General features: G+C 37.4%; 2 protein-coding genes across 13 annotated transcripts in view; both read right to left on the reverse strand.

Moving 5' to 3' along the window:
* The window catches only part of LOC127076769 (3-hydroxyisobutyryl-CoA hydrolase-like protein 1, mitochondrial), a 70,869-nt gene that overhangs the window by 23,464 nt on the left and 21,663 nt on the right, over nt 1–25,742 (reverse strand). The window contains exons 1-2 of one of the 10 annotated variants that reach the window (XM_051018555.1): nt 6,066–6,101; nt 5,670–5,733 (exon numbers count right to left, since the gene is read on the reverse strand). The exons of 6 other annotated variants lie outside the window; for them this stretch is intronic. In XM_051018555.1, coding sequence (XP_050874512.1) covers nt 5,670–5,733; nt 6,066–6,074 — 73 coding nt within the window. In that variant the 5' untranslated portion in view covers nt 6,075–6,101. Of the gene's footprint in view, nt 1–5,669; nt 5,782–6,065; nt 6,102–25,742 lie in introns of those variants that run through there. 3 more of the 10 variants (XM_051018556.1, XM_051018554.1, XM_051018553.1) reach the window with 3 other exon arrangements.
* LOC127076770 (malate dehydrogenase, cytoplasmic) lies at nt 45–3,654 on the reverse strand. 3 transcript variants are annotated; one of them, XM_051018558.1, is made up of 8 exons: nt 3,396–3,654; nt 2,958–3,033; nt 1,994–2,152; nt 1,744–1,919; nt 1,085–1,362; nt 637–772; nt 425–536; nt 45–330 (listed from the first exon to the last, which is right to left on the reverse strand). In XM_051018558.1, the coding sequence occupies exons 2-8, from the start codon at nt 3,016–3,018 to the stop codon at nt 239–241; spliced, it is 1,014 nt and encodes a 337-aa protein (XP_050874515.1). In that variant the 5' UTR covers nt 3,019–3,033; nt 3,396–3,654; the 3' UTR covers nt 45–238. The 3 variants fall into 3 exon arrangements, with proteins under 3 accessions (XP_050874515.1, XP_050874517.1, XP_050874514.1); XM_051018560.1 differs by having other exon boundaries at nt 2,958–3,030; nt 3,396–3,575; XM_051018557.1 differs by lacking the exon at nt 3,396–3,654 and having other exon boundaries at nt 2,958–3,293.

Consider the following 25,742-nt stretch of genomic DNA (forward strand, 5'->3'; position numbering starts at 1 on the left):
ACTTAAATTTATTGATAACACAATTTATCTTTTAAATGATCAAATGAGATTTAAATTATTATAATTATTAATTATTGAAATAATAATACAATTTGAAGATAGATACTGTACACAACCCCACACTTATTCAGGTTAAGGAAAGTCTCTCTTTTTTGTAAGAACCAAATTTACTATGCAAAGGGATTTTAAGTAAAAGCATGTAGTCAATTAAAAGCATGATTTCCTCTTTTGGGTCAAACTAAATGCATGAGTAAGCCAATGTTTTCTCCTCAATGAGTTCTTGGGCAGTTTTATCCAACTTTTCCCTTGACAATTCATCAATCTTGAGCCCTATCAAATTATCAAATACAATAATATATCAAATAATGTACCATAACATAACATTAAATACATTTTTAAACCAATATAAGAATAAAAAATGTACCTTCTACTATACTCCACTCTCCTTTGTCACATGTAACAGGAAAAGAGTAAATGAGACCAGGTTGAATTCCATAAGACCCATCAGAATATACTCCCATTGATACCCATGTTCCCTAAAATAAATCATGCAAATACAACAAACAATAGATAAACAATAAAGAACAAAGCATTAGTGATGAAATTCTAGTTAAGATAAATTAAGAAAAAACGAACCTTAGGTGTACCTAGAACCCAATCATGTATATGATCACAAGCAGCACTTGCTGCTGATAACGCACTAGACAATTTCCTTGCTTTGATAATTGCACCTCCACGTTGCTGAACAGTTGTGATGAACTCATTGTTTAGCCTATCACAAATAAAAAAATAAAATTATGAAGAAAATTGCTTCAAAGTATATTTTTTATGCACACATACAAAAACATAGTTGATTGCATATTTTTCAAATTTTGTAGAATAAAGTCTCGTCAAATTCTAGAATTCAGAACATACATCATACAAATATATTGGAGATTTCGACATTATAAGGAGATTTCGATTTTTAGAATCTGAACATGCTTTAAGATTACGTCAACTACATTTAAGTACACTTCTCCGCAATAGTAAGTATTGCAAAAAATCACGAATATATGGAGATTGAGAAGATTTAAAAGCGAGATACCAATAATCATCGGCAACTAATTCTCTGACAGGTTTTTGGCCGTTACTTAATGCGACGGTTGCATGATTGACATCTGGATATTGAGTTGAGGAGTGATTGCCCCAAATGATGACATTTTTCACATCACTAACATGAACATTAAGCTTCTCAGAGATTTGGCCTAATGCTCTATTATGATCAAGTCTTGTAAGACATGTGATGTTTTTCTCAGGGATTGATGGAGCAAATTCTTTCAATATTAGAGCATTTGTGTTTGCTGGATTTGCAACCACTAGCACCTGCATTTTGAAATAATTGGTAACTTAGAGGAACTAGCATGCATAGTGATCCAAATTTGTGTGAAGAATCTTCTTATTCATTTTACATTATGAAGATATAATCAAGAATTTAGAATTGTTCATGGTTCACTTCACGTTGAAAAATCGAACCGAACTAAAATATATAAAACTTCGGTGCATCGATTATGTTCTCTAAATCTAAACTACATATGAAAAAAACGAAAATGTATTTTTTTCAAACTGAATCGACAGAACTGCATTGAAAAGAATCAAACTGTGATAAATAGTTTACGAACTAAACTGAGTGAGTTTGGTTAACTTCGTGAACTATTGAGTTCGATTTTTTTTGAATTGTAACTTAGAATTCTCAGTGTTTCTTACTTTACAATCTGCAGCAGCATGTTGTTCCAAAGCTGAAGCTTGAGCTTTGTAAATAGAAACATTCTTAGACATTACATCTTTTCTTTCCATTCCTTCTTTTCTTGGGATTCCAGCAACCATAACAGCAATGTTAACATCCTTGCAAGCTTCAACAACATCAGTAGTAGCAACAACACCTATATTGCATTACAAATAATATTATTAGATATGCTTGATTGTGCTTAGTTCAAATTTAACTTCAAAAACGTGCCTTTAAGAAGTGGGAAAGCAGCATCAATTAGTTCCATTTTGACCCCTTTAAGTGCCTCAAATCCTGGTTCAGTCTCAAGCATATGTAGAATCACAGGTTGATTTGGACCTAACATCATCCCTCTTGCAATCATTGGAACAAGTGCATAACCAATTTGTCCTATTTTCAATCAAAATCAAAATAAAAAATCACATCTCAGTAAATTTACATGTAATTATGCAATATCGACCCTTAAAACTGAAAACGTTTCTGATTTCTGATATGACATATATAACTATCAACTTGTTAGTGTTAATTAGTATTGTGTCTTCGTGTCGGTTTCAATTAAGGGTGACAAACATGTATATGTCTGTTCCATTTAAATTTTACCCCACAAAAGTCTAGAAAAATGGGGCGGGAGGGCATTGTATAGGGCCCGAGCTTAAAATTTTCACCCGCTTGCGAAAAAATGAGGACGAGAGCAGACCGAACCAATGGATACTGCACCTTTAAAATTTAAAATTTTCAAAAGTTTATGTTAATGTTTGCGCCCGCAATAAACGGAGCGGGACAGACATAATAAAGGATGCTGGCGAAACAGATATTAAGGCTGACTGAGTCCATTTTATCACTCCTAATTTCAATCAATTTTGACAAAATACATGTTCACACTGGGTCATTTTTATGCAAAGCGCCCTACAACGTATAGTCTCACATTTTTTTTCATGATTAATCTATAATGAAAATTGCATCTATATACATATTCCACAAATAATTTGCAGTCAAATCTTAAAAAAATCAACTACTCAACTAAAGGTAAAATCAAGAACGTATAAAAAGTTTGAGATGGCTCTATGCACACGTATGAATAATTTAAGAAATTGAATCTAATAGGGAACAAAATTATGTGACAAACATAAGATTTCATAAGATTAGGCAAAGTTCAACTAGAACATAATAAATATATAAAAGAAATGAGTCATGCCTGCAGCACCAGTGACCAATATGGTGACAGGTTCTTTATCAACTTTGAGAAGACCACACATGTATCTAACGATCTTCTGAAACAAAAACGAACAAAATAAAACAAGAATAGTTTTTTTAAGGATTGTTTGGTCCAAATTTTCCAAAGCAAACATTTCCATGTTCATTTTTTGTAATGATCTTAAGGAAATAATCTAGATCACCATTTTTTTATATAGGAACTTTTTAACATCAGTTTGAAATTAAAGAATCCATGCACGTTGAGATTACTCTTAAGTAAAGCAATCATCATATACTAGAACTACGTCCTCAAGAAAAAGAAAAGCACAAGAGAATCACATATACCTTAACTAAAAAGAAAAGTACTGTTTTTTCTAATAAATTTTGTCACCGAATAATTAAACATGCAAAATATAAGAGAATAATTGACAACTCAAACCTTTGAAGTACACTATATTGTTCTAAAGTGGTTTCTATGACAGATCGGTCATCAGTAACCAATTTCCCCAGCTGTTCTTCAATTAGTGAAGCCTCTACGGGACACAACACTCAGGTTTCAAATGCCATATAACAAGAACAAAGATTAGTTTATTACAATTGAAATAATGAAAGAAAGAGAAAAAGAAATAGGGTTTAATAAAACTAAACTGCAAGTAGCGAATAATGTGTAGCAACTTTTCTGAACTTAAAATTACCTGTGAACTCATTCCAGATAAGATTGTCCAGAAGAAATCTTCAAAAATTAAGGGATTGAGTAAAATGTTCAAAGAGTGAATCACAATAGAGCAAGCCAGAAGAATCCAGATTCTAAACTCTTTTTGAAGACTTGCAAATAAGTGATAAACTGGTTTAAAAGAAATTGTAACTCAGCTCAATATCACTGACGTTTCTACTAAGAAATAATCCCAATTTAACAAACCAATAACCATTAATAGCCTCACAATGGCCAAACTATCGTTCTATGATGAAGTAACAGGTATGAAGTGAAAATTTGTCTAAACAATGGAAATATGGACTTATATCTTTTAGTCGATCCTGATTGTCCCAATAAAACTCTTCCGTGAACAAATCAATCCAATTGTAGTTTATCTTTGACAAAGAGCGTAGCAAATTGGTATACAAAGACGCTTCTAATTTATAACAACTTAGCCACTACAATTGTCAAACCTTGCAAGTTGCAACTCTCCTCCACCCTCTAAGTGCACAGACACGAGTACAATATTAAATATCGTCAAGAACTGAAGAACTACATTTGTTAAAATGAGTTACATAGAATCTCCCAATCTAAGAAGAGGGAATGAAAGTTGAAACTTTAACTTAAAGCAGAATAATAGACATAAATATTGTATACACATAAAAATACCTAAGTGACCAGGTAGACGTGAAAGGTAAAAAGATGCTGCAGCATCGGGATGGAAACCAATAAGAACTTCAGGGATAGCAAAAACCTGCAAAACAGTGATAAGTTATACTTAAGTCAGCATATGCAACCAAATGTTATGTTGTACGATGCATAACTCCCAAAATGAAGATAAACTGGTAATAGAATAGACTAAATAATCTGAAGCCCTACATCAGCAAGACAAAATAAGTGCTATCGCATAAGCATTCTGCCCCACATTGCAAGGCCCGGTATCATATTCCCATATCATAAATCTAAGTACCCACTTGCAAATATAAATCCACCAAATACAAGAATAATCAAGAGGCTTATCAAGTACATATATATAACTTATAAGGAAGTTTCTATACTACATACAGTTGTGCCTGTTGCAACTAGGAATGTACCAGGGACTGAAATACCTCCCCCACCACCCATGGTAATGCCGTTCAGAAGAGCTACCTAAACAAGCATATCACTCACAACAAATCAACAAGTATAAATTATTTTTCAAAGGAAACAGCAGATATATGAGTATGTAAAACATGTCTAATCAAATGAGAACAAATAATTGGCCAGCCTCTCCAAATACTGTACTCGCATGTGGCTTAAAATATGTACCTAGCAGGTATATAAAACTATATACTGTTCTAGCCATTTCTTTGCAGGCTTCCATGTTCCCTGCATATGTAGAAAGGGAAAAGTTAAAAGAACCATGGAGAAAAAAACTGCAAATTATGTATCAGCAAATAACACATCTAAAATACAAGGAAGAAAAGACCTAAAACCAAATTGTTAGAAAAATCTGAAACTAAATCTATGGATGCAACCAACAGTTTCTCTTGAGCATTCTTTATTTTGGTAGCAAAAATACAAATACGAAAACTAGAGGGAGTTGGGTCTTAATTTCCAGCACAAGTACAAAAATAGAACTTCTGAAAACTAGTCTTTTCTCCCCCCAATCAAATGCTGTACTCCCAAAAACATACACAAATTTCAAAAGCTTAAGAACCATAACAACCATGAGGGGTATTGAATACACTTGCCTTGTAGAATTTATTCTTTTCAATCAAAAGTTAGCACCCCATTCAAATCTATGGAGGCCTAATTGCTTAAGCTCATGTACTGCATTTATTATATGGATGTCAACCGCATTGATCTTAATTTCCAAGGTTTCTACCATCTCAGAATTTCCGGACCAATTTGAAAACATAGTCTTCTAGCAAACATACATTTTAGAACCACAAACACAACTAAGAGAATGGAATAGGATTCATGGAGTAAAACTTCCCCATACAGATTTCACAAAGGAAAAATCATCCTATTTCTTACCTTCTTTTATAAAACGGTAAAGCGCGACAATATCTCCACCAGCTGCAAATGCCCGGCCACTGCCCTTAAGAAAATTCAAAATAACATATAAGTTTGACATCATTATAAACATAAGCAAACCATATCACAGCTAGCATGAGATGTATGTCGAAAAATGTAAGGAGAAAAAACAATAGAGTCTATGTAGCATTATAGTATATGTCTCTGTAGCACCGAACCTCTGAAGAAAGGTGTGGTCACGTTAGTGTCGGTAACCGACACTTTGTGATTAGGTTTAATTTATTCATTTTTTAAATTATTATTTTATCGACGTGTCGGTGACGTGTTTTTGGTATCCGTGATTCATGTGCCGACGTGTCGGTGACATGGGTGACATGTTTCTGGTGTAAGGATTACCTTGACCATGACAAAACCAATATTAGGGTTATCTCCCAACTTGTATAAAGTTTATGAAGTTTTGGAGCCTGAAAAACCAAAAGGAATAATCTTAGAAATCAAGCTACCCTTAAGCTTGCTTAGTTCGTACAAAGTAAGAATTGAAGTGAAAGAGTATAGTAAAAAGTAACCATGGAGGTGTTGATTGTTGGAAATAAACATTTTTGTGTTTAAGAAAAAGATGTGGGAATATTAGAGGCTTGAATAAAGATTCGGTGGGGTAGGAGAATTATTTATGGAAAGAGAATTTTATATTTTTTTTGTTTGATTCAAAAGTGTTGGATTACATCTCTATTTATAGTAATCTAGGGAGAACTCTAGACACACTAATTTTAGAGAGTTCTCAACTCTAGATATTCAAAGAGTATTCTAGAAAATATTACAATCTTAAGAAATATCTAGATACTCTAAATACTTGTATACATGCGTTTTCGACGCCATGGGATTTGGTGTACAAAATGTTTCTTCCGACAAATAACGACATGGGATAAACGTTTGGCTAATAAGTATGGTTCGACACTTCGACAAAATGGAGGTTTCGACATTTCGACAAGATATCTGCAGCTGGGAAGACACCTTTGACAGACATGGAGAACATTGTAGTATATCGACAATTCGACAAAAAGCCTGAAGGAAGACGTCATTTCGACTTAAAGTACAAATTCAAATTCAAAAGAGTTGTGACGTTTGGCAGAAGACGCGTGGAAGCATCTGGCGAAAGGAAGAAAGCCATGTGTCACAGTTTTAGGATTTGGTCGTTAGTAACAGTTATGTTATTTGTATATAAATAGGGTAGTTATCGGAAAAAGGGTGTGAAAAATTACTTGTACAGAATTCCTGAAAACACTCAAAGTACCCGTGTGAGAGAAAAAAGTCATATTTGGAACATGTATGTGTAAACAAACACCAATTTCTTTCAAAGTTATATTTCATAGAAAACAAAGTTCTTTATATTTTCCTTTTACGCTTTCCAGTTTGTTACCTTTCTACGCTTTATTTTCGACACTTTACATTTCGTCAGTTTATTTTCTGCCATTTTACCTTATTTCGTCAAATTTACATCTCTTTAAACGCTTTAATCAACATTTCTTCGACATAAAACATTTAGAGAACCAAAATGAAAGATACAAAAGTCGTTCTAAACATCTTCAAAGACCATCTAGATCTGCACATGTCCTAGGATTTGTGTGGTTGATCCTGCAAGTAACCCAATTCTACAAGTTTTGGTAAACCAGAGGTTGTTCGCCAAAATTCACAGCGAACAAATTGGCATGCCTAGTGGGACCGTGCAGAAATCTAGAAATTTAGATAATCACTAGTCAAAGTTTGTTCTTCGTTGAATGAGACTAAGAAGCGGTAAATTAGCCGTATCCGACGTAGAAATACCTAAAAGAACAAGAGTAAGGAAAATGGCGAACCAGCCAAATAATCCAAACGAATCCATCCCAGTATCCAACCCTGCCCCTTCGACAGAAGGCAATATAGGATCGGTCCCTGTGTCAGAGGTTGTACCTTCGTCAACAGGGTCAATGCCAGCGGTTTCGATATCGCAAAACGCGCCTAGTTCGTCCTTCAGGGCACAACAGATGCCCGTTGGGACACCCCCTCCTGTGGGGAACACTTCTAGGCCTTTTGTAACAAATTTCACCATGCCTCCGCCTTGTAGGGAACAACCCTTTGGAATGCCAACTTCGGTAATGGCAAATTTACACAATTCCCCGTTAATATATTCGGATTCGATGGCCAACGTGTCTTCACCCTTACAAGGGTCAGGATATGGTGGAAACATGAGTAGACTGAATCAACAACCACTCTATGTGCCGCCAATAACAAATAATTCTACGCAGGTAATTAGACAACAAATGAACGAGAGTAATCATGATATGGTCCAAATGTTGACACAACAAATGGGAGCGGTGTTTAACCCTCTAATACAAAACACCACCCAAACAAACCAATTATTGGCAGCGCAGATGACGCGCATTGCTGATTTCTTTGGAGTCCCTCAAACTCGACACAGAGAACAAATGATTCATAACCCAGTGGTAGCGGTCCAGGAAGAGCCTACGATAAACCAGATACCGTTGGATAATCCTCAAACAAACGTCAGAAACCAAGAGGATATAGTCGAACAGCCTCGTGTCGAAATCCCTATTCCACAAGAGCCTAGAAGGATAGTAATCCAGAGAGGCCAAGACGCGGATGCTGTATTGCAACAACGGATACGGTATAATAATCCGCCTGTCGAAAACAATTTGGCAGCCATGGTCGAAACGATAATGGCACAAAATGGGATGAACATGGGTTTACAAAGGCCTAGTTACGCATCCCCACTCTCGGAATCTATTCTGCAAGAAGAACTGCCACCAAGGTGGAAAGTCCCTAAGTTCACAAAGTTCTCAGGGGACACTAGTGAGTCCACTATAGAACATGTGGCACGTTATCTGATCAAGGCAGGGGAAATAGCCCGTAATGAAAATTTGAAAATAAAATATTTCCCTAGTTCCTTAACAAAAAACGCGTTTACTTGTGTAAGACCCCAATTTTGGGCCCTAAGATCCCTCATGGCCCATATCATTCATATCATGGCCTCAAGGATCATTGCATGCCCTGGTTTCCCTCCTAGTGGGTAGATTGCCTGGTGAGTGTGTTTCTTGATCACCAAGCATGCCTTGCATTTGTATGTCTTTGCTTTTCATATGTTTACTAACCAAAAAGTACAAAAATATTGTCTGTCTAACCTTGTTGCTTGCAGTTGAAGCAATCATCAGCAATTAGGTCAAAGATAGTCAACAGTCAGTCAAAGCAGTGGATGGTGGCCATTCTTGCAGAATTTGGGCACCATGATCAATAATCAAGAGTTCATACATCTTGGGACATCATTTGAAGTCAAGGTCTCAAGGAATTAGGGTTTGGAATTCATCAGAAATGCTCCAGTCATCCAAAACCCTAGAAAAGTCAAACTTGGTCAACTGTGGATTTAATCAGTGATTTGATGGATAGAATTGATCTGAAGGAGCTCATTCATGCTTGTACAAGCCTCATATATCATGTTCAACCTCATCATGGAAGAAAATCAAGTTAATCAGAAAATTTCCAGAAATAGCAACTGGACTTGTAATTTCAACTGCCAAAAATGGAAACTTCTTGATCTTAAACTTACATCATGATACAAGCTCCAAATGAATTTTTGCCCAACATGAAAGTTGAATATCTTGTTCTCCCATTTTCAAAAAGTCCAAGAACTCCCAAATCCCATGTGTGGTTGTCAAGATATGATCAATTCAATTTCAAAAATTTGTGAACTTCAACAAGCCATATCTCATGAACCATAAGGCCAAATTTGGTGGGGTTTTTTCCTACAAACCACATTTTTCCCCCTCTTTCCAAAAATATAAATTTCATTCACTAAAACCTTGCCAATCAAAATGGCATTTTTGGACCTATTTCATTTAAAAATCAAGTTTGACTCATAGTTGACTTTTTGATTCTTTGACTTTTTCTCACTTTGGCCAATTGGGAAATGTTTAGAATCATTTTTGAAACTTGCTCCAAGCCCTAAATCATGTTCATACCACCATTATATCACCATTTTGGACCAAAATGCAAAAGTGGCAAATTGTGCAATTGGCTTCACATAAACCAAAACCAAGTGAGCAGTTCATGAGCAGAGTTCAAACAACATTGGATGGTCTGCTAGCAGCCTGTTTTAAGGCCCATTCGACCACAAACATACACCCTCCATATGCAATGCTCATAATTAGTAAATTTAGCAAATAGCTTCACATAAGCAAAACAAACTTGGCAATTGATGTACAGACCCAAAACAGCATAAGTAATGATCATTGGCAGCTGGTTTCAAGGCCCATTCGACCAGCACTTGCACCTCCATTTCCACTTTGTCCAAAATTAGCAATTTTGGCAATTGGTCTTCATTAAGCTAAATCAACTTAGCACATGGATTAGTAATGTTAAACAGATGATATAAAGGCCATTTGCTGTCAATTCCACAACCCTAGAAGCAGCCTCCACGACAGAAATACTCTCACTCTCATTTTTGCTTTTTGGGCACGATTTGCATTTTCTGTCAAAAACTTCAATGCACTCGAACTAGCTTTCCTTGTTTCATGGTCTAACCAACATTGCAAGCTCATTTCAAGCATTATTCATCACCTGTGCAGCCTCCTTCTCACTCTGTTTTCAAAGCACACAACAATGGCAGTTAGAGCTGTGAAGTTTTCCAAGCACTACTGAGCCAAGGTTCTTCAAGCATTCATCACTATCAACCATTATTTGTAGCTGTTTGAGCTTAAAACCACCAAAACAACACTGCACCTCGAATTTCTCCAAATCAAGTAAGTTTTTCGAATCCTTTATTTTTCCAAATCATGCCATGTATCATGTAGTTCCTCCTTTGCTGATTGTTGTGAGCTGTAAGTTTTTGAAAATGGTTAGGTATTGGTGAAGATATGTCGATCTATACATTGGTGTTCATGTTTATTTCTGTTTGTTGCTCCTCATTTGGTTTTGTTTAAATGAATATGGATGATAGATTATGCTTGTGTTTGGTTTGCTGAAGCTATTGATACACTTGATTGTTGTTTCTGGGGATTTCGTTCTTGGTCGATTTTGCATGATGATGATGATACCCTGTAGCTGCAACCTTAAACTGTCCAGAAATTTTTCATGCTTGTGTTTGTTTGTTGCTGAATGATGTTGCCTGTACCAATACCATGTTGTTTGTGTGTTGGTCGAATTTTGTTTGGATGTTGGTGATATGATGAAATGCCATGCTGCTGTTTTGAGACCCTAGAGCCATTTCCCAGATTTTCTTGTTGGCTGCTGTTGTTCTATGTTGCATGAATATTACATTTGTGTTACCATGTGGTTTGCATGATTGTGTTTGAGTTTCATTTGGCCATGATGATTGATGAAGATGAACAATTGCCCAGCTGTGCTAAAACCCTAAGGGTTTATGTTGAACCCAGAAATTCGTGCATCCATTGGCTGGCTTACTGTTTCATTGGGCAACAGCCAATGAAAACATTCCGTTGCCTGGACCAAAACGCAGAGTTTTGGATAAGTGATGCGTTATTTACAACAATGCCACCGTTGACCCCTTGTTTGACCATATGCCATGCTATCTTGTTCATACTTCATCCAATTATTCATCAAACTTCAACAATTCATTTCTCATTCATTATTCATCCAAAAATCATGAAATTTTTTGCATAATCTTCACATGGATGTCTAGTATTTGATCCTGATTTTTAATTAATTTTTCACTGGCTGGATTTTAATTGATAATTGATTTCTTAACATGTATGCCAAAGTGACACCCTTTGCCATTTCTTTTGTGAAATAATGATGATGCATCCTTTGGCCCTGAATTTTTGTGTGGTGAAACTAGACTCATTCATCTTCATTTTGGTATAAAGATTGTGCATTTATCATTTGTGGTTTGCTAGTTATGATTTTTTGAACTAGGGTGTGACAATTTGTGTCACACCAATGATGTGCATTTTCTTGATTTTTGTTCACATGTCTCCTTACATCCAAATGACCCCAAATTTTGCATGAATGATCTATTACATGTCTAGTTTGTGTATGAATTTTTTGGGAATTAATCATGCTGTTTTCCATTTGATTGTGAATTTTCTTCCCTGCCTAGTCAATGGTTGACTTTATGTGATACATGTTGCCAAATCTTTTGTGAAATTCTCAAATCTTATTATATGATCATGAAATTTCATATGTGATAACTAGACATCTTGAGCTTTGCATTGGTGTTAATCTCATTCTTTTCTCTTCTGTTTTCAATTTGATATGATTTTTTGAAGTTGACCCATGTTTGTTGACCTTCATTGTGCATGCTTGAATTTGGTTTGACTTCTTGATTTTAATTGACTGCCTTCCTCTCATCCAAATGCCATGAAATTTGACATGCTTGCCATGCTAGATGTTAGGATTGAATGTGATTTATTTGATGATTTTTGAGATTGTTTGGGTTGACTTTTGAATGAGGTCTTGCTGTTGACCTATTTGTGCTTCTTATTGCCATGCTTTGCATTCTTTTGTGCATAAAATGACATTGATGCATGATTTGAATGTGGCCCCAATTGTGATTTGCTTACTAAATGTTTGACCTTGACTTTGGTTGACTTTTCTTGGCTGTTTTGACTTTTTCTTTCATCTTTGACCCTAGGCTAGTCCTAGTGGTCTTTTGAGCTTACAATTGAGCTATTGTTTCAGGTTAAGCACCAATGCCTCAAAGATCATTCAAATTTGGTTGAGTTGGATTATATATTGTGCTAACCCTTGTTTTGTAGGTGTGACTCATATGAGTTTGGCTTTGTGCCTTGGCACCTCTGTTTATGGTTGACTGTTGTGTATCCATTTCTTTTGGTTTGAACTGTTGACTTGTTTACTAATAAGTTTGACTTTTTCAGGTACACTTTAGTTGCTTTAGTTGCTTGCTTTGCTATTTAGCATTTGCTTTGAGGTATAAACCTTTCTTCTTCATGTAGTCTGGAGACCCGGTCTGTTATTTGACCGGGCAAACTGTCTGAAGTCCTCCTTAAGAGGCAATGCCTGTGTGTGTTTAAAATTGTCCCAAGCAGGAAAAGTCCTTCAAGTAAGGCAATTGGTGGAAGGTAGGGATAAGTAATCTATCCCCCACTATTCAGTGTGTCCTCTCTCTGCTCCCATTACATGGTTGAAGCATTGAGATAAATACCCAAGATCTAATCGAGTCAATAATGTGGAGAGAGTTCCTACTTTCTGAACTCCCACACTTTCTTATATGCTCTCCCTGATTAGGGATAGAAGCAATGAGGTACACCCCTCATCTCCTTTTCATCTGCTTCACCTTAGCCTCTCAATGGCAAGGTTAAGAGCGACCTTTACCCATTACAGTGGACTTTCATAGTCAAACCCTCTTGTGTGAGCCCCTTTGTTTGGCTATAGAGTGTGTTGTTTGATATTCATTGATTGATTGATTGCTTCATGTGCATTTGTTTGCCTGTATGTTATGCATTTATCATCATCATCAATTGCCATTAATGCATGATCATCTCATTTGTTTTTGTGATGCTATCATTGTTGTTTGCCCATTGAGGACAATTGTAGGTCCATTGCTTTGGCCTTTGTTCCTGTGATATGGAAGGATAGAGTGTAAGACCTCATTGGTCACTCATATCTTCTGTCTTATCTATTTGTATGTGAGGATACAGTTATAAGTCCCTGTAAGTTGGCATCTGTTATCCTGTGATCATAATATGATCTGTTTGATGTTGTATGTGAGGTTGCAGTTATAAGTCCCTGTAAGTTGGCATCTGTTTTCCTGTGATCATAGTTTGTTTATCTGTTTGTGTGAGAGGTTGCAGTTATAAGCCCCTGTAAGTTGGCATCTGCTTTCCTGTGATCATAGTTTGTTTATCTGTTTGTGTGAGAGGTTGCAATTATAAGTCCCTGTAAGTTGGCATTTGATTTCCTAGGACCATACTGTGGAGTTAACCTAAGTCCAGACAGATTGGCAGTTAACTTCCATTTCTCATCTTTGTTTTTCTTTTGAGGAGATTAGTGTAAGTCCATTGAGTGGCATCTGATATCCATTTCTGTTTTAGGAGACTGGTGTAAATCCATCTATTGGTATCCGGTATCCGCTTTTATTTCTTTGCCTGTGGAGATTAGTGTAAGACCATTGAGTGGCCTCTGATATCCCGTTCTGTTTTAGGAGATTGGTATAAGACCATTGATTGGCATCCGGTATCCGTCTTTCTTACTTTGTTTGTTTGTTTTTGCTTATTTCCATTCCAAAGGACACACTTGAATCATCTGCTATATGATTTCAAGAAGTGAACTTTCTAAGAAGTTTTACAATCCCATCCTCATCCATTCATCATTCATTATGTCCTAAACCTTTTCACACTTTATTTTCAAACTTGACATAAGTGTTGTGCAAACATCTTCATGTTTTCTAACTAAAAACCTGGACCCAAGTCCTTGACTCTTTTTCAAACTCCATTTCATAATACTTCTTTTGAATCAATCTTAATCATACTTTGACTTCATTTTCATAATCACAATCAATTAACTTCACTCATTCACTTGTTTTGGCTCTGTCCATTGTTAATCTTTTCACATTAGCCATAGGTTTCAATTATCTTTGTGGTTGATGTAAATCTTGCCTATCCTTAGTGAGTCGACAGTAAGACTTCCGTACTTCAAACAGGGCTAACCCCTCTAGTACGTCGAAGCTATCCTCGCATGGTGGATGTTGTTTTTGGTCGAGTGTTCTCCCATTGATAATGAAAAGCCTCAGTGCTTGTGTTTAAAACTGAATCCACCAACTTTTGGAAATCTTTTAGCCGAACTACGGCGTTTTGATCCTTACCTTTGATGGAAGGTACGTAGGCAGCGGGTTCATCCGTTCAAACCCAATAAAAAATGTATATTCTTTTCTCATCATCCCAATCATGTTTGCACAATATTTTTGTCATAACAAATAACAATTTAGCATAACAAGTGTGAAAAGGGCTCCCTAGGAGTACCTAGGACGTGATGGGTGCCTAACACCTTCCCATTGCGTAATTTACCCCTTACCCAGACTCTCTGATCTTTTTATTAGTTTTCTACGTGTAAAACTTCTTAGGCTTTTGTTCGCTTTTTAGCCAGTCCTTTGGATAAATAAAAGTGCGGTGGCGACTCGAAAATTTCAATGTATCTCTTAGCTTATGATTTAATCGATAGATCATATAGCGACGAATACACCGCTACAACTTGGTTTACATCTTTGCCTGCAAACTCAGTATACACGTGGACCCAATTAGAAAGGTTGTTCCATGAACAATTCTACATGGGACAAACAAAAATAAGTCTGAAAGAATTAGCCAGTGTTAAGAGAAAACACTTCGAACCAATAGATGATTATTTAAATAGGTTCAGATTGCTAAAGGCTAGATGTTTCACCCCGGTGCCAGAACATGAGTTGGTCGAAATGGCCGCAGGGGGACTAGATTATTCTATAAGGAAGAAACTAAATACCCAGTATCTGAGGGATATGGCACAATTAGCAGATAGAGTGAGACAAGTCGAAAGGTTAATGGACGAAAAATTCAGGGCAAATAAGAATAAAAAAGAGAGGGTAGCCTACGTAGGGGTTCGCCAAGATGATGAGTACGACGAAAACGAACCAAGTAACTTCGACGAACAAGAGATTGACCTAGCAGAACTAAAGCAAGACCCGCCTTATTCGTGCAAAGTACTAACTCCGTCGAACGGAAACCCAGTCGAAACCAACGATAAGTTCCCCAAAAGGACTTATACGTTCGACATCACCAAATGTGACGAAATCTTCAATCTGTTGGTTAAAGATGGTCAATTAATAAAACCGCCAGGCGCTAAAGAACCGCCTATGGAACAACAGAAAAAGAGAGGTTTTTGTAAATACCATAATTTTCTGGGCCATAAGACGTCTCGTTGTTTCCTTTTCAGGGATCTCGTTCAAAATGCTATCCGTGACGGAAGGCTGAAGTTTGGTGACAAACCCAAACAACAGATGAAGATCGATTCGAATCCTATGCAGGCAGTCGAAGCCCACTACGCTGAACCATCCATCGTGAACATGGTGGAGGCCGAAGTTGCTCCTGATGGAAATTTGGAAATGGTGGAGGCCCCTGGAAGTTTCGACGCAAATGTCAACATGGTCGAGATTGCTGAGGATCTCGCAAGCCAGAAAAGAATGGAAATTACTGAAGGTTTTGATAAGAAGGACGGTGACAATGCTGTCGAGAATGTGGAGTTTCGACAAGAGGATAATTGGGACCGCTTGGGACAGCCAAGTGGGAAATATGATTATCTTGTGAAGTACAATGCGCCGGCAAGCTCTCAGATCGACATCAACATAATCCAACCAAGCGGTTGGGGAGATGCTTCTTCAGACAACAATGAAGAAACAGTCGACGCAATTGAGCATTCCCCTAATACGAAAGAGAAGGTTACTGAAGACCTCATTATTGAAAACAAGGCTGCTGAAGGCCTTGATTCTGACCAAACAAAGAAAGGTAATATCTCCAACTGCGTCAACACTATGTGGCCTTTCAGTAAAGAAGTCACAAAAATCAAAGCGGAAGCCGCTAACGGTCCTTTGAAGCCCGTGATCAGTGGGATTCTGCGTAGGACAATGGAAGACCCCAGAAGAAATTGGAACAAATGTTGTTGCAAACATGGTCCCAGGACCATATCTTGGTGCTGCTGCCCAAAGAAAGAGTTCGATCAAACACCAAAAGGCGTCGAAGGCGAAGAAGAGAGACTCATTAGAAAGATGAACGAATTAAGCATCGCCGACGAACGAAATGTTGGGGTAAATATGGTGGAAATATCTCAGAAGGACCAGGCCGAAGAGGGCGAAGATCGTCGTCGGAAAGAGTACCAAAGGCTGGCGTATCCTAGAGAGGAGGAAAACTTAATGGAATTCATCAAGAGGTGCCAAAGGATGAAAACCGAAGTGATGTTGTGCCCACGCTGCAGTACAGTCTTCGACAGGAAGGCAGCAACCAACCTGGAAGCGGTAGATAAGACCAAGAGGAAAGAGAATTGGGGAACAGTGAGATATGACCCAAGGAGAAGTGATCACCACCAGTGGAGGCACGGAGAGAGACGCCAGAACACCTATAAACCATCTGACAAAGCAACGGACGACAAATGGGTTCAACCCATTAGAGACGCCCAGGGGCAGAAGAAATGGGGAAAGTTTGAGGTTCAGAGAGGCGCGTCGATGAAGGGCAAGAAGGAAATGGAAAAACACAAGCCAAGACCATACCCTTCAGAGAATTACAAAGGCAAAAACCCCATGTCCAGATCCCAATGGAGGAGGTTCCAGAGGCAGAAGAGGGCAAAAATCGAGGTGGCAAAGAAGAACGTGAATGGAAAAGACGAAGCAGAATCTAGCAACAATCGTCAGACAAGGAGCAGAAAAGAGACTCCCCTCCAGATCAATCCCAGCAGAGTTGTCGAATCAGTTGCGTCGAAGGCGAAGATGCAGGAAGATGACGAAGTAACTGACAGTTTCAACTCTGACTCAGAATCATCCTTCAACGTGATCTGCAACGTGGTATCTGTTCTCCCTAGAGACTATGATAGAGTCATGGAGGTCGAAGATGAAGAAGACGAGATGGAAGAGGAAACAATGGCACACAAGCCCGTCTGTTACTACGTGATGAATAACGGGTGCGTCGAAGAGCAGAACGCTTTCTTCGAAAGACCAGACGACTCCATGAAAGCGCATTTGAAACCTTTGTTTATAAAAGGGAAGGTGGAAAATGTCGGTGTGAATAATATACTGGTGGATGGGGGAGCGGCAGTGAATTTGATGCCCCATTACATGCTGAAGAAGATTGGAAAAGACGATTCAGACGCGAAACCTCATAACATGGTGCTGTCGAATTATGAAGGGAAGATAGGAACAACTATGGGAGTCATCCAAGTGAACTTAACTGTGGGAACCATAACAAGGCCTACAATGTTCATAGTCATCGCTTCAAAGGCCAACTACAACCTACTGCTTGGTAGGGAGTGGATTCACGGCGTAGGAGTTGTACCCTCTTCAATGCATCAGCGAATAGCCATATGGAGGCCAGATAGGATCGTCGAAAACATCGAGGCTGACCAAAGCTACTTCATGACAGAGGTAAACAGTGTCAATAGCCAAAGCTTCGACAAAAACCTGGCTCACATACCTCTTTGCAGCCCAGCAGAATTCGACTTGAAGACGACAGACAATGCCTATTGCTCCATGTACCTGCATCCTACACATGGTTTCCAGTGGGATAAAGAAGTAATTGGCGAAACTTACATATGGGGAACCACTCATACAGCGCCGACGGGATGGGGAAGCGAATTTGACGATGACAAGTGAACAATCAGCGATCGAAAAGATTACGGCTTACATAGCCGAAAACAAACTCAAAGAGGCCCTCGAGGCTGAAGTAAAATATATGGCTGTCAAAGCCAACCAAGAAAACTCCAACAAACAATGTCCCCAAGAAGACGTTGCGGAAGATCACGATAACAACCAAATGGGCGGATGGCAACACCAAAAGCTTGACGCCATTTATGACGACGAACCTCTAGGGTTCGAAAAAGATCCAGTGTCAACTAACGAGAAGATGGTGGCGCAGGACCCATTAGAAGAAATAAACTTAGGAGTGGGGGCAGAGAATAGACCAACCTACATAAGTGCAAAAATGGACCCCCAGTTCAAGGTCGAGATAGTCCAGTTGCTGAAAGAGTTCAAAGACTGTTTCGCATGGGATTATGACGAGATGCCTGGTCTTGACAGAAGTTTGGTCGAAATGCAGTTGCCGATAATGGAAGGAAAGAAGCCAATAAAGCAGACTCCGAGACGCTTCGCACCAGAAATCCTGTCGAAAATAAAAGAAGAGGTTGAAAGACTTCTAAAATGCAAGTTCATCCGCACAACCAGGTATGTCGAATGGATTGCAAATATTGTTCCAGTAATTAAGAAAAATGGCAAACTTAGGGTATGCATTGATTTTCGAGACTTAAACTCGGCTACCCCGAAGGATGAATATCCTATGCCAGTGGCAGAAATGCTCATAGATTCTGCAGCCGGCCATGAGTACTTAAGTATGTTAGACGGATACTCTGGCTATAACCAAATTTTTATCGCTGAAGAAGATGTTCCTAAAACGGCTTTCCGTTGTCCTGGAGCAATAGGAACGTACGAATGGGTAGTAATGCCTTTTGGTTTAAAGAACGCTTGAGCGACTTACCAACGTGCCATGAATTCCATCTTTCATGACTTTATCGAAACTTTCATGCAAGTGTATATTGACGACATTGTGATTAAGTATGTTTCAGGGAAAAGTCATATAGATCATCTTCGACAATCCTTTGAAAGGATGAGGAAGTTTGGTTTGAAAATGAACCCACTTAAATGTGCTTTTGGTGTGCAGACGGGTGATTTCTTAGGCTTTGTGGCCCACAAGAAGGGGATCGAAATAAACGAAAATAAAGCCAAGGCCATAATGGAAGCGAAAGCGCCATCAACCAAAAAGGGGTTGCAGTCTCTGCTAGGGAAAATCAACTTTCTCAGAAGATTCATCTCCAACCTCAGTGGGAAGACACAAGCTTTCTCTCCTCTACTTCGACTAAAGAAGGAAGACTTCGCATGGGGGCAAGAACAGCAAGCGGCTTTCAACAAAATCAAGGAGTACCTGGCTAGTCCCCCAATCCTGATGTCTCCTTGCAGAAAAAGAAGTATGAGATTGTACATTTCGGCGTCAGACAAAACATTAGGAAGTATGTTGTGTCAAGAAGACGAGGATGGCGTCGAAAGAGCCATTTATTATCTCAGTAGAGTCCTAAATGATGCCGAAACTAGATATAGCATTATAGAAAAGCTATGCCTATGTGTATATTTCTCTTGTATGAAATTGAAGCATTATATAAAACCTGTCGATGTATATATTTCTTCCCATTTCGACGTAATAAAGTATATGTTATCTAAATCTATTTTACATAGTCGAATTGGAAAGTGGGCTTTAGCGTTAATAGAATACTCCTTGAAATATCTGCCTTTAAAAGCGGTGAAAGGACAAGTGGTCGCTGATTTCATAGCCGACCATTCTATAAACGAAGATGTGGAGTACGTCGAATTAGAACCTTGGAAATTGTATTTCGACGGTTCCAGTCATAAAAAAGGAACGGGAGTGGGGATGCTGATTATTTATCCTGACAGAATTCCAACAAAATTCAAGTACAAAGTTGAAAGTTTGTGTTCAAACAATGAAGCAGAATATGAAGCTTTGATCGCTGGACTTGAAATCTTGTTGAAATTGGGGGCAACGAGAGTCGAAATAATGGGTGATTCTGAACTGGTGATAAAGCAGTTGACGAAAGAGTATAAGTGCGTGAAAGAAAATTTAACCATGTACTTTGTAATAGCCAATAGACTTCTCAAGGAGTTCGACAATGTCGTCTTCAGGCACATTCCCAGGTTGGAGAGTCAAGAAGCGAACGATCTTTCTCAACTAGCATCCGGATACAAAGTGTCGAAGGAAAAGTTAGAAGAAGCCATTGAAGTCAGAGGAAGAGTCGTATCCACCAAGTTGTCCCCATCAGATTTGGAGTCAATAAGATTAGGATACGGTGACGAAGAAAACTTTGAGATATTCAACATAGATGATTCAGGAATTACAGACTGGAGAAAGCCTATCAAGAATTATCTACAAGACCCAAATCAGAAAGCAGAAAGAAGGATAAAATACAGAGCTTTGAGTTATGTACTTTTGGGAAATGAATTGTTCAAAAAGACTGCAGAAGGAGTCTTGTTGAAATGCTTGAGTGAAGACGAAGCCTACGTAGCCTTGTCGAAGGTACACAGTGGAGCGTGTGGCGCACACCAAGCAGGTCACAAAATGAAGTGGCTATTATTTCGGCAAGGAATGTATTGGCCAACAATGCTGAAGGATTGTGTCGAATTCGCAAAAGGTGGTCAAGAATGTCAAGTACACGCAGGCATACCCCATGTCCTTGCAAGTGAGTTGCACTCAATTATAAAACCTTGGCCATTCAGAGGATGGGCTTTGGACTTAATTGGGGAAATTCGACCAGCCTCCTCAAAAGGACAAAGGTACATTTTGGTCGGGATAGACTATTTCACAAAATGGACTGAAGCTATACCATTGGCGAATGTGGATCAAGAAGCAGTCATAGACTTTATCCAAAAATACATAATTACAGATTTGGGATACCTGAGACAATAACAACAGATCAAGGATCTGTGTTCACTGGTAAAAACATGCAGAAATTTGCACAAGAAACAAGTTTTAAGCTCCTTACTTCGACACCTTACTATGCTCAAGCCAATGGGCAAGTTGAAGCAGCCAACAAGGTATTGATAAACTTGATTAAGAAGCATGTGGGGAAAAAACCCAGAAATTGGCATAAGACTTTGGATCAAGCTTTGTGGGCTTGTCGAACGTCCCCCAAAGAGGCAACGAATTCGACTCCATTCAAGTTGACTTACGGACATGATGCAGTTTTGCCAGTCGAAATATATTTGCAGTCGGTTAGAGTGCAAAGGTATCATGAAATCCCATCAGATACATATTGGAGTATGATGATGGACGAACTAGTTGATTTAGACGAGGAAAGGCTGCGCGCGCTAGACCTAATAAGAAGACAAAAGGAGAGAGTCGAAAGATTTTACAATAAGAAAGTAAGATTCAAGACCTTCTTAATAGGTGACCTTGTGTGGAAAGTAATCCTTCATATGGATCGAAAGGATAAATTAATGGGAAAATGGTCTCCTAAATGGGAAGGACCTTTCCAGGTTTTGAAAACATTTTCAAACGGCGCGTACGAAATAGAAGAAATAGAGAAGGATAAGAGAATCCTAAGAATAAATGGCAAGTATTTGAAAAAGTATAAGCCTATATTGCAGGAAGTAAAAGTAGTAACAGAATAAGTGCAAACATAATTGTGATAAGATGGGCCAAATAAAAATGGCATTCAAAAGTTATTACAAACACTACAAGAATAACTTTGTGCAGCCACGTGATTTAGTGACGTGAAATGCACGTGGCAAAAAATGCCAATTACGACGTGAATTTCACGTGGCTAAAGGTAAAATATAATAAAAAAATGGAATGACAACTTTTCAGGTTGGGGGGAAATGAAAATAATTAAAATTTGGTAGTGACATGCAGATCACGTCGCTATTTTAAATTTAAAATTCAAATAATGTTTTGTGAAATGTAATTCACGTCGCAACTAGTGACGTGACAAGCATGTGGGTACAGATGACCGTTGAATGGTTTGTGGCGTGTAAATCACGTCGCAAATAGCGACGTGACAAGCATGTGGGTACAGATGACCGTTGAATGGTTTGTGGCGTGTAAATCACGTCGCAAATAGCGACGTGACAAGCATGTGGGTACAGATGACCGTTGAATGGTTTGTGGCGTGTAAATCACGTCGCAAATAGCGACGTGTTTACCACGTGGGAACCTTTCCTTTACCTTCCCTCTTCTCTCCCTCTTCCCTTCACCGTTTCATTCTTCTTCTTCTTCGTTTCCTCTTCCCTTCCACCTGCAGACCCATTTTCCCCTTCAACCCATTTCTCTCCTTCAAGCTTCAGATCCATTGTGAAATTGGAAATTTAAAGGTAAATACTTTTATTATTTCAACTTAAACCCATTTCTGTTTAATATATATGAATTTTATTTTAATTATTATATTTTTTTTTTAAGAAATAGCTAAGAGTGAATTATTCATTCAAGAATTTGGAGCAAACAGATTCAAAGTCTTCATCCAGGTATATTCAAAATTGTGAAATTTAATTTTTTTTTTAATTATTTTCAGATTAGTTAAATGTATTGAGTTTGGACTGGATTATGTGTTGTACTTATTATGTATTAAAACCGAATTTGTTTGGACTGGATTTTGTTTTTGTGCACATTATGTATTAAAATAGAATTTGTTTAGAAATTTAATGTATTATATATTTAGAATTTGTTTATAAAACATATACCCTAATGTATTATTAAAACAGAATTTGTTTAGAATTTGTTTAGAAATATAATATATAATAGTTTTAAAAAAACAGAATATTTAATGTATTATATATTTAATGTATTATACAAAAAAAACAGAATATTTTATGTATTAAATTTTTATAGTTTAGAAATAGATTTTATATAATATACTATTAATACCAATACTATCCTCTCTATTAATACCCTATTTATAAAATCATTTTTAATTATTTCTAGAGAAATTATAAATTTCAAAAGAAAATCATGTCAAGCTTGGAAATATTAAAACTTTGATATTACTTTGTTTAGAAACTATTTAATGCCTTTATATATGTGCACATTATATTTTTTAGAAATATAATATATAATTTTTTTTAAACAAAATATTAAAACAGAATAATATTTATAAAAAAAAACGAAATATTTTGTTTATTAGAAAAAGTAATATGAATCATGTCTAAAAATAGAAGTTGTATTATTATTTAGATAATATGGTTAGTTTAAAAAATATAATAGATTAGTGTTTTGAGTAAAAATTGATAAGTGTGTATATATATTATTTAGATAACTAAATAAATAGAAGTTGTATTATTAATATTATGTTTAAAATAATGTATAAAAAAACAAAACATTAATTTCATATATATTAGGGTATATGTCTAAAATGTTTTTTTTTAAATAACACATATTAGGGTATATGTTTTATAAATATATGTTTAGTTTAAACAATAAAGTATATAATAGTTATATTATATATTTATTAATAGTATAATATATTTTTTTTAAATTGTACGTAATAATTAGTTGGATGTACGATAGAATGATTTTTAAATTGGACGATAGAGGAATATCACTTTTGAAATTAAAATAGTAACGATTTTGTAAATGTGCAGTATGGAATATTTTCATTACTATCGTAGTTGGATGTACGATAGAACGTATCCAGGAAGACGTGGACTTAAACCGAACTTTGAGGAAGGAGTTAAAGGGTTTATCACATGGGCTTTCGCTCAAGAATGTTGTCTAAGCGAAGGAGGAGTAAGATGTCCTTGTCTAAAATGTGAATGTAGACCTATAATTAGTGACCCGGAGGAAGTAGAACGTCATTTGAAGAGAAGGGGTTTCATTAAAAATTACTGGGTTTGGACATATAATGGAGAACAGTTGCCGAGTAATGTACAAAGGACTACGACTACACATGCTTCTAGCAGTCGATCACATATGGAACACCGGGAAGAATTTAGTTTGATCAGTGACATGGTTGGCGATGCTTTTGGGGTTAACGTGACCTATGATGAACCTCAAGACTTCGATCAGGAAGAGTTGCCGAATGAGGAAGCTCAAAAATTTTATCAATTGTTGCAAGAAATGAATACGCCGTTGTTTGAAGGGTCGTCAGACTCAAAATTATCGATGTGTGTGAGATTATTGGCCGCCAAGTCCAATTGGAATGTTCCTGACCAGTGTTTGGAATTCTTTGCAAAAATGATGTTGGACGCAACTCCTACGAAAGACAACCTTCCCACAAGTTTTTATGATGCAAAGAGGTTGGTGTCGAAATTGGGTTTAGAGGTAAGAAAGATTGACTGTTGCACTAATGGTTGCATGTTGTTTTACGATAATGAGTTTGGTACTAATGATGGATCGTTGGAGGAATGTAAGTTTTGTAAGAGTCCGAGATACAAAGTTCGCAGTAAAGCCATTAACCGTAAGCAAAAACATGTGGCAGTGAAGTCCATGTTTTATTTGCCGATCATACCAAGGTTAAAAAGAATGTTTGCTTCAATGCATAGTGCAAGTCAAATGACATGGCATCATACAAACCAAACAAGTTCGGGCACAATGCGACATCCATCTGATGGTGCGGCATGGAAGCACTTCGATATGATACATCCTGATTTTGCAGCAGAACCTAGAAATGTCAGACTTGGACTATGCTCTGATGGTTTTACTCCATATGTCCAAGCGTCTGGAAGTGGATATTCTTGTTGGCCAGTTATTGTTACCCCTTACAACCTCCCTCCTGAGATGTGCATGACAAAACCATACATGTTTTTGACTTGCCTCATTCCAGGTCCAAAGAGTCCAAAAGCTGGAATAGATGTGTATTTACAACCTTTAATTGATGATTTGAAGAGGTTATGGATTGGAGAATGGACTTATGATATATCTTGCAAACAAAACTTTACTATGCGAGCAGCCTTGATGTGGACTATAAACGACTTTCCCGCATATGGCATGTTGTCCGGTTGGGGGACACATGGAAAAATGGGATGCCCGCATTGCATGGAACACTCTCATGCGTTCACGTTGGAAAAAGGGGGAAAAGTTCGTGGTTTGACTGTCACCGCAGATTCCTACCGAAAGATCATGTCTTTTGAATAAATAAGAATGACTTCAAAAAAGGCATAAGAGTAACAGACTTGCCTCCCCCTCGTTTCTCACCCGGTGAAGTATGGAACCGAGTTAGTGAACTGCCAAAATTCACAGATTATGGTAAAGCTTGCAGAATTGAAGGATATGGGGATACACATAACTGGACAAAAAGAAGTATTTTTTGGGATCTCCCGTATTGGAAAGATAATTTGTTGCGACATAATCTTGATGTTATGCATATTGAGAAGAATTTTTTTGATAACGTGTTTAACACAGTGATGGATGTTCAAGGTAAAACAAAGGATAATGAGAAGGCTAGAAAGGACATGGAGATTTTGTGTAATCGAAAGGAGTTGGAGTTGAAGGTTAAACCGAATGGGAAGTTACTAAAACCCAAGGCTAATTACAGTCTAACTTCCGAAGAAGCTAAAGCGATTTGTCGATGGTTAAACGAATTGAGAATGCCTGATGGTTATGCGTCAAATTTAGCAAGGTGTGCTGACTCTAGCACCGGAAAGTTGCATGGAATGAAAAGCCATGATTGCCATGTTTTCATGGAACGATTGCTTCCAATTGCGTTCTCTTCACTACCTAAACATGTGCTTAATCCACTCACTGAAATTAGTCAATTTTTTAGAGATATCTGTGCATCAAAATTAAGAGTGGATGACATCGTTAAGTTGGACAAAAATATTCCAGT

This window comes from Lathyrus oleraceus, chromosome 4, assembly GCF_024323335.1.
Source record: "Lathyrus oleraceus cultivar Zhongwan6 chromosome 4, CAAS_Psat_ZW6_1.0, whole genome shotgun sequence".
In the NCBI taxonomy this organism is placed as follows: Eukaryota; Viridiplantae; Streptophyta; class Magnoliopsida; order Fabales; family Fabaceae; genus Lathyrus; species Lathyrus oleraceus.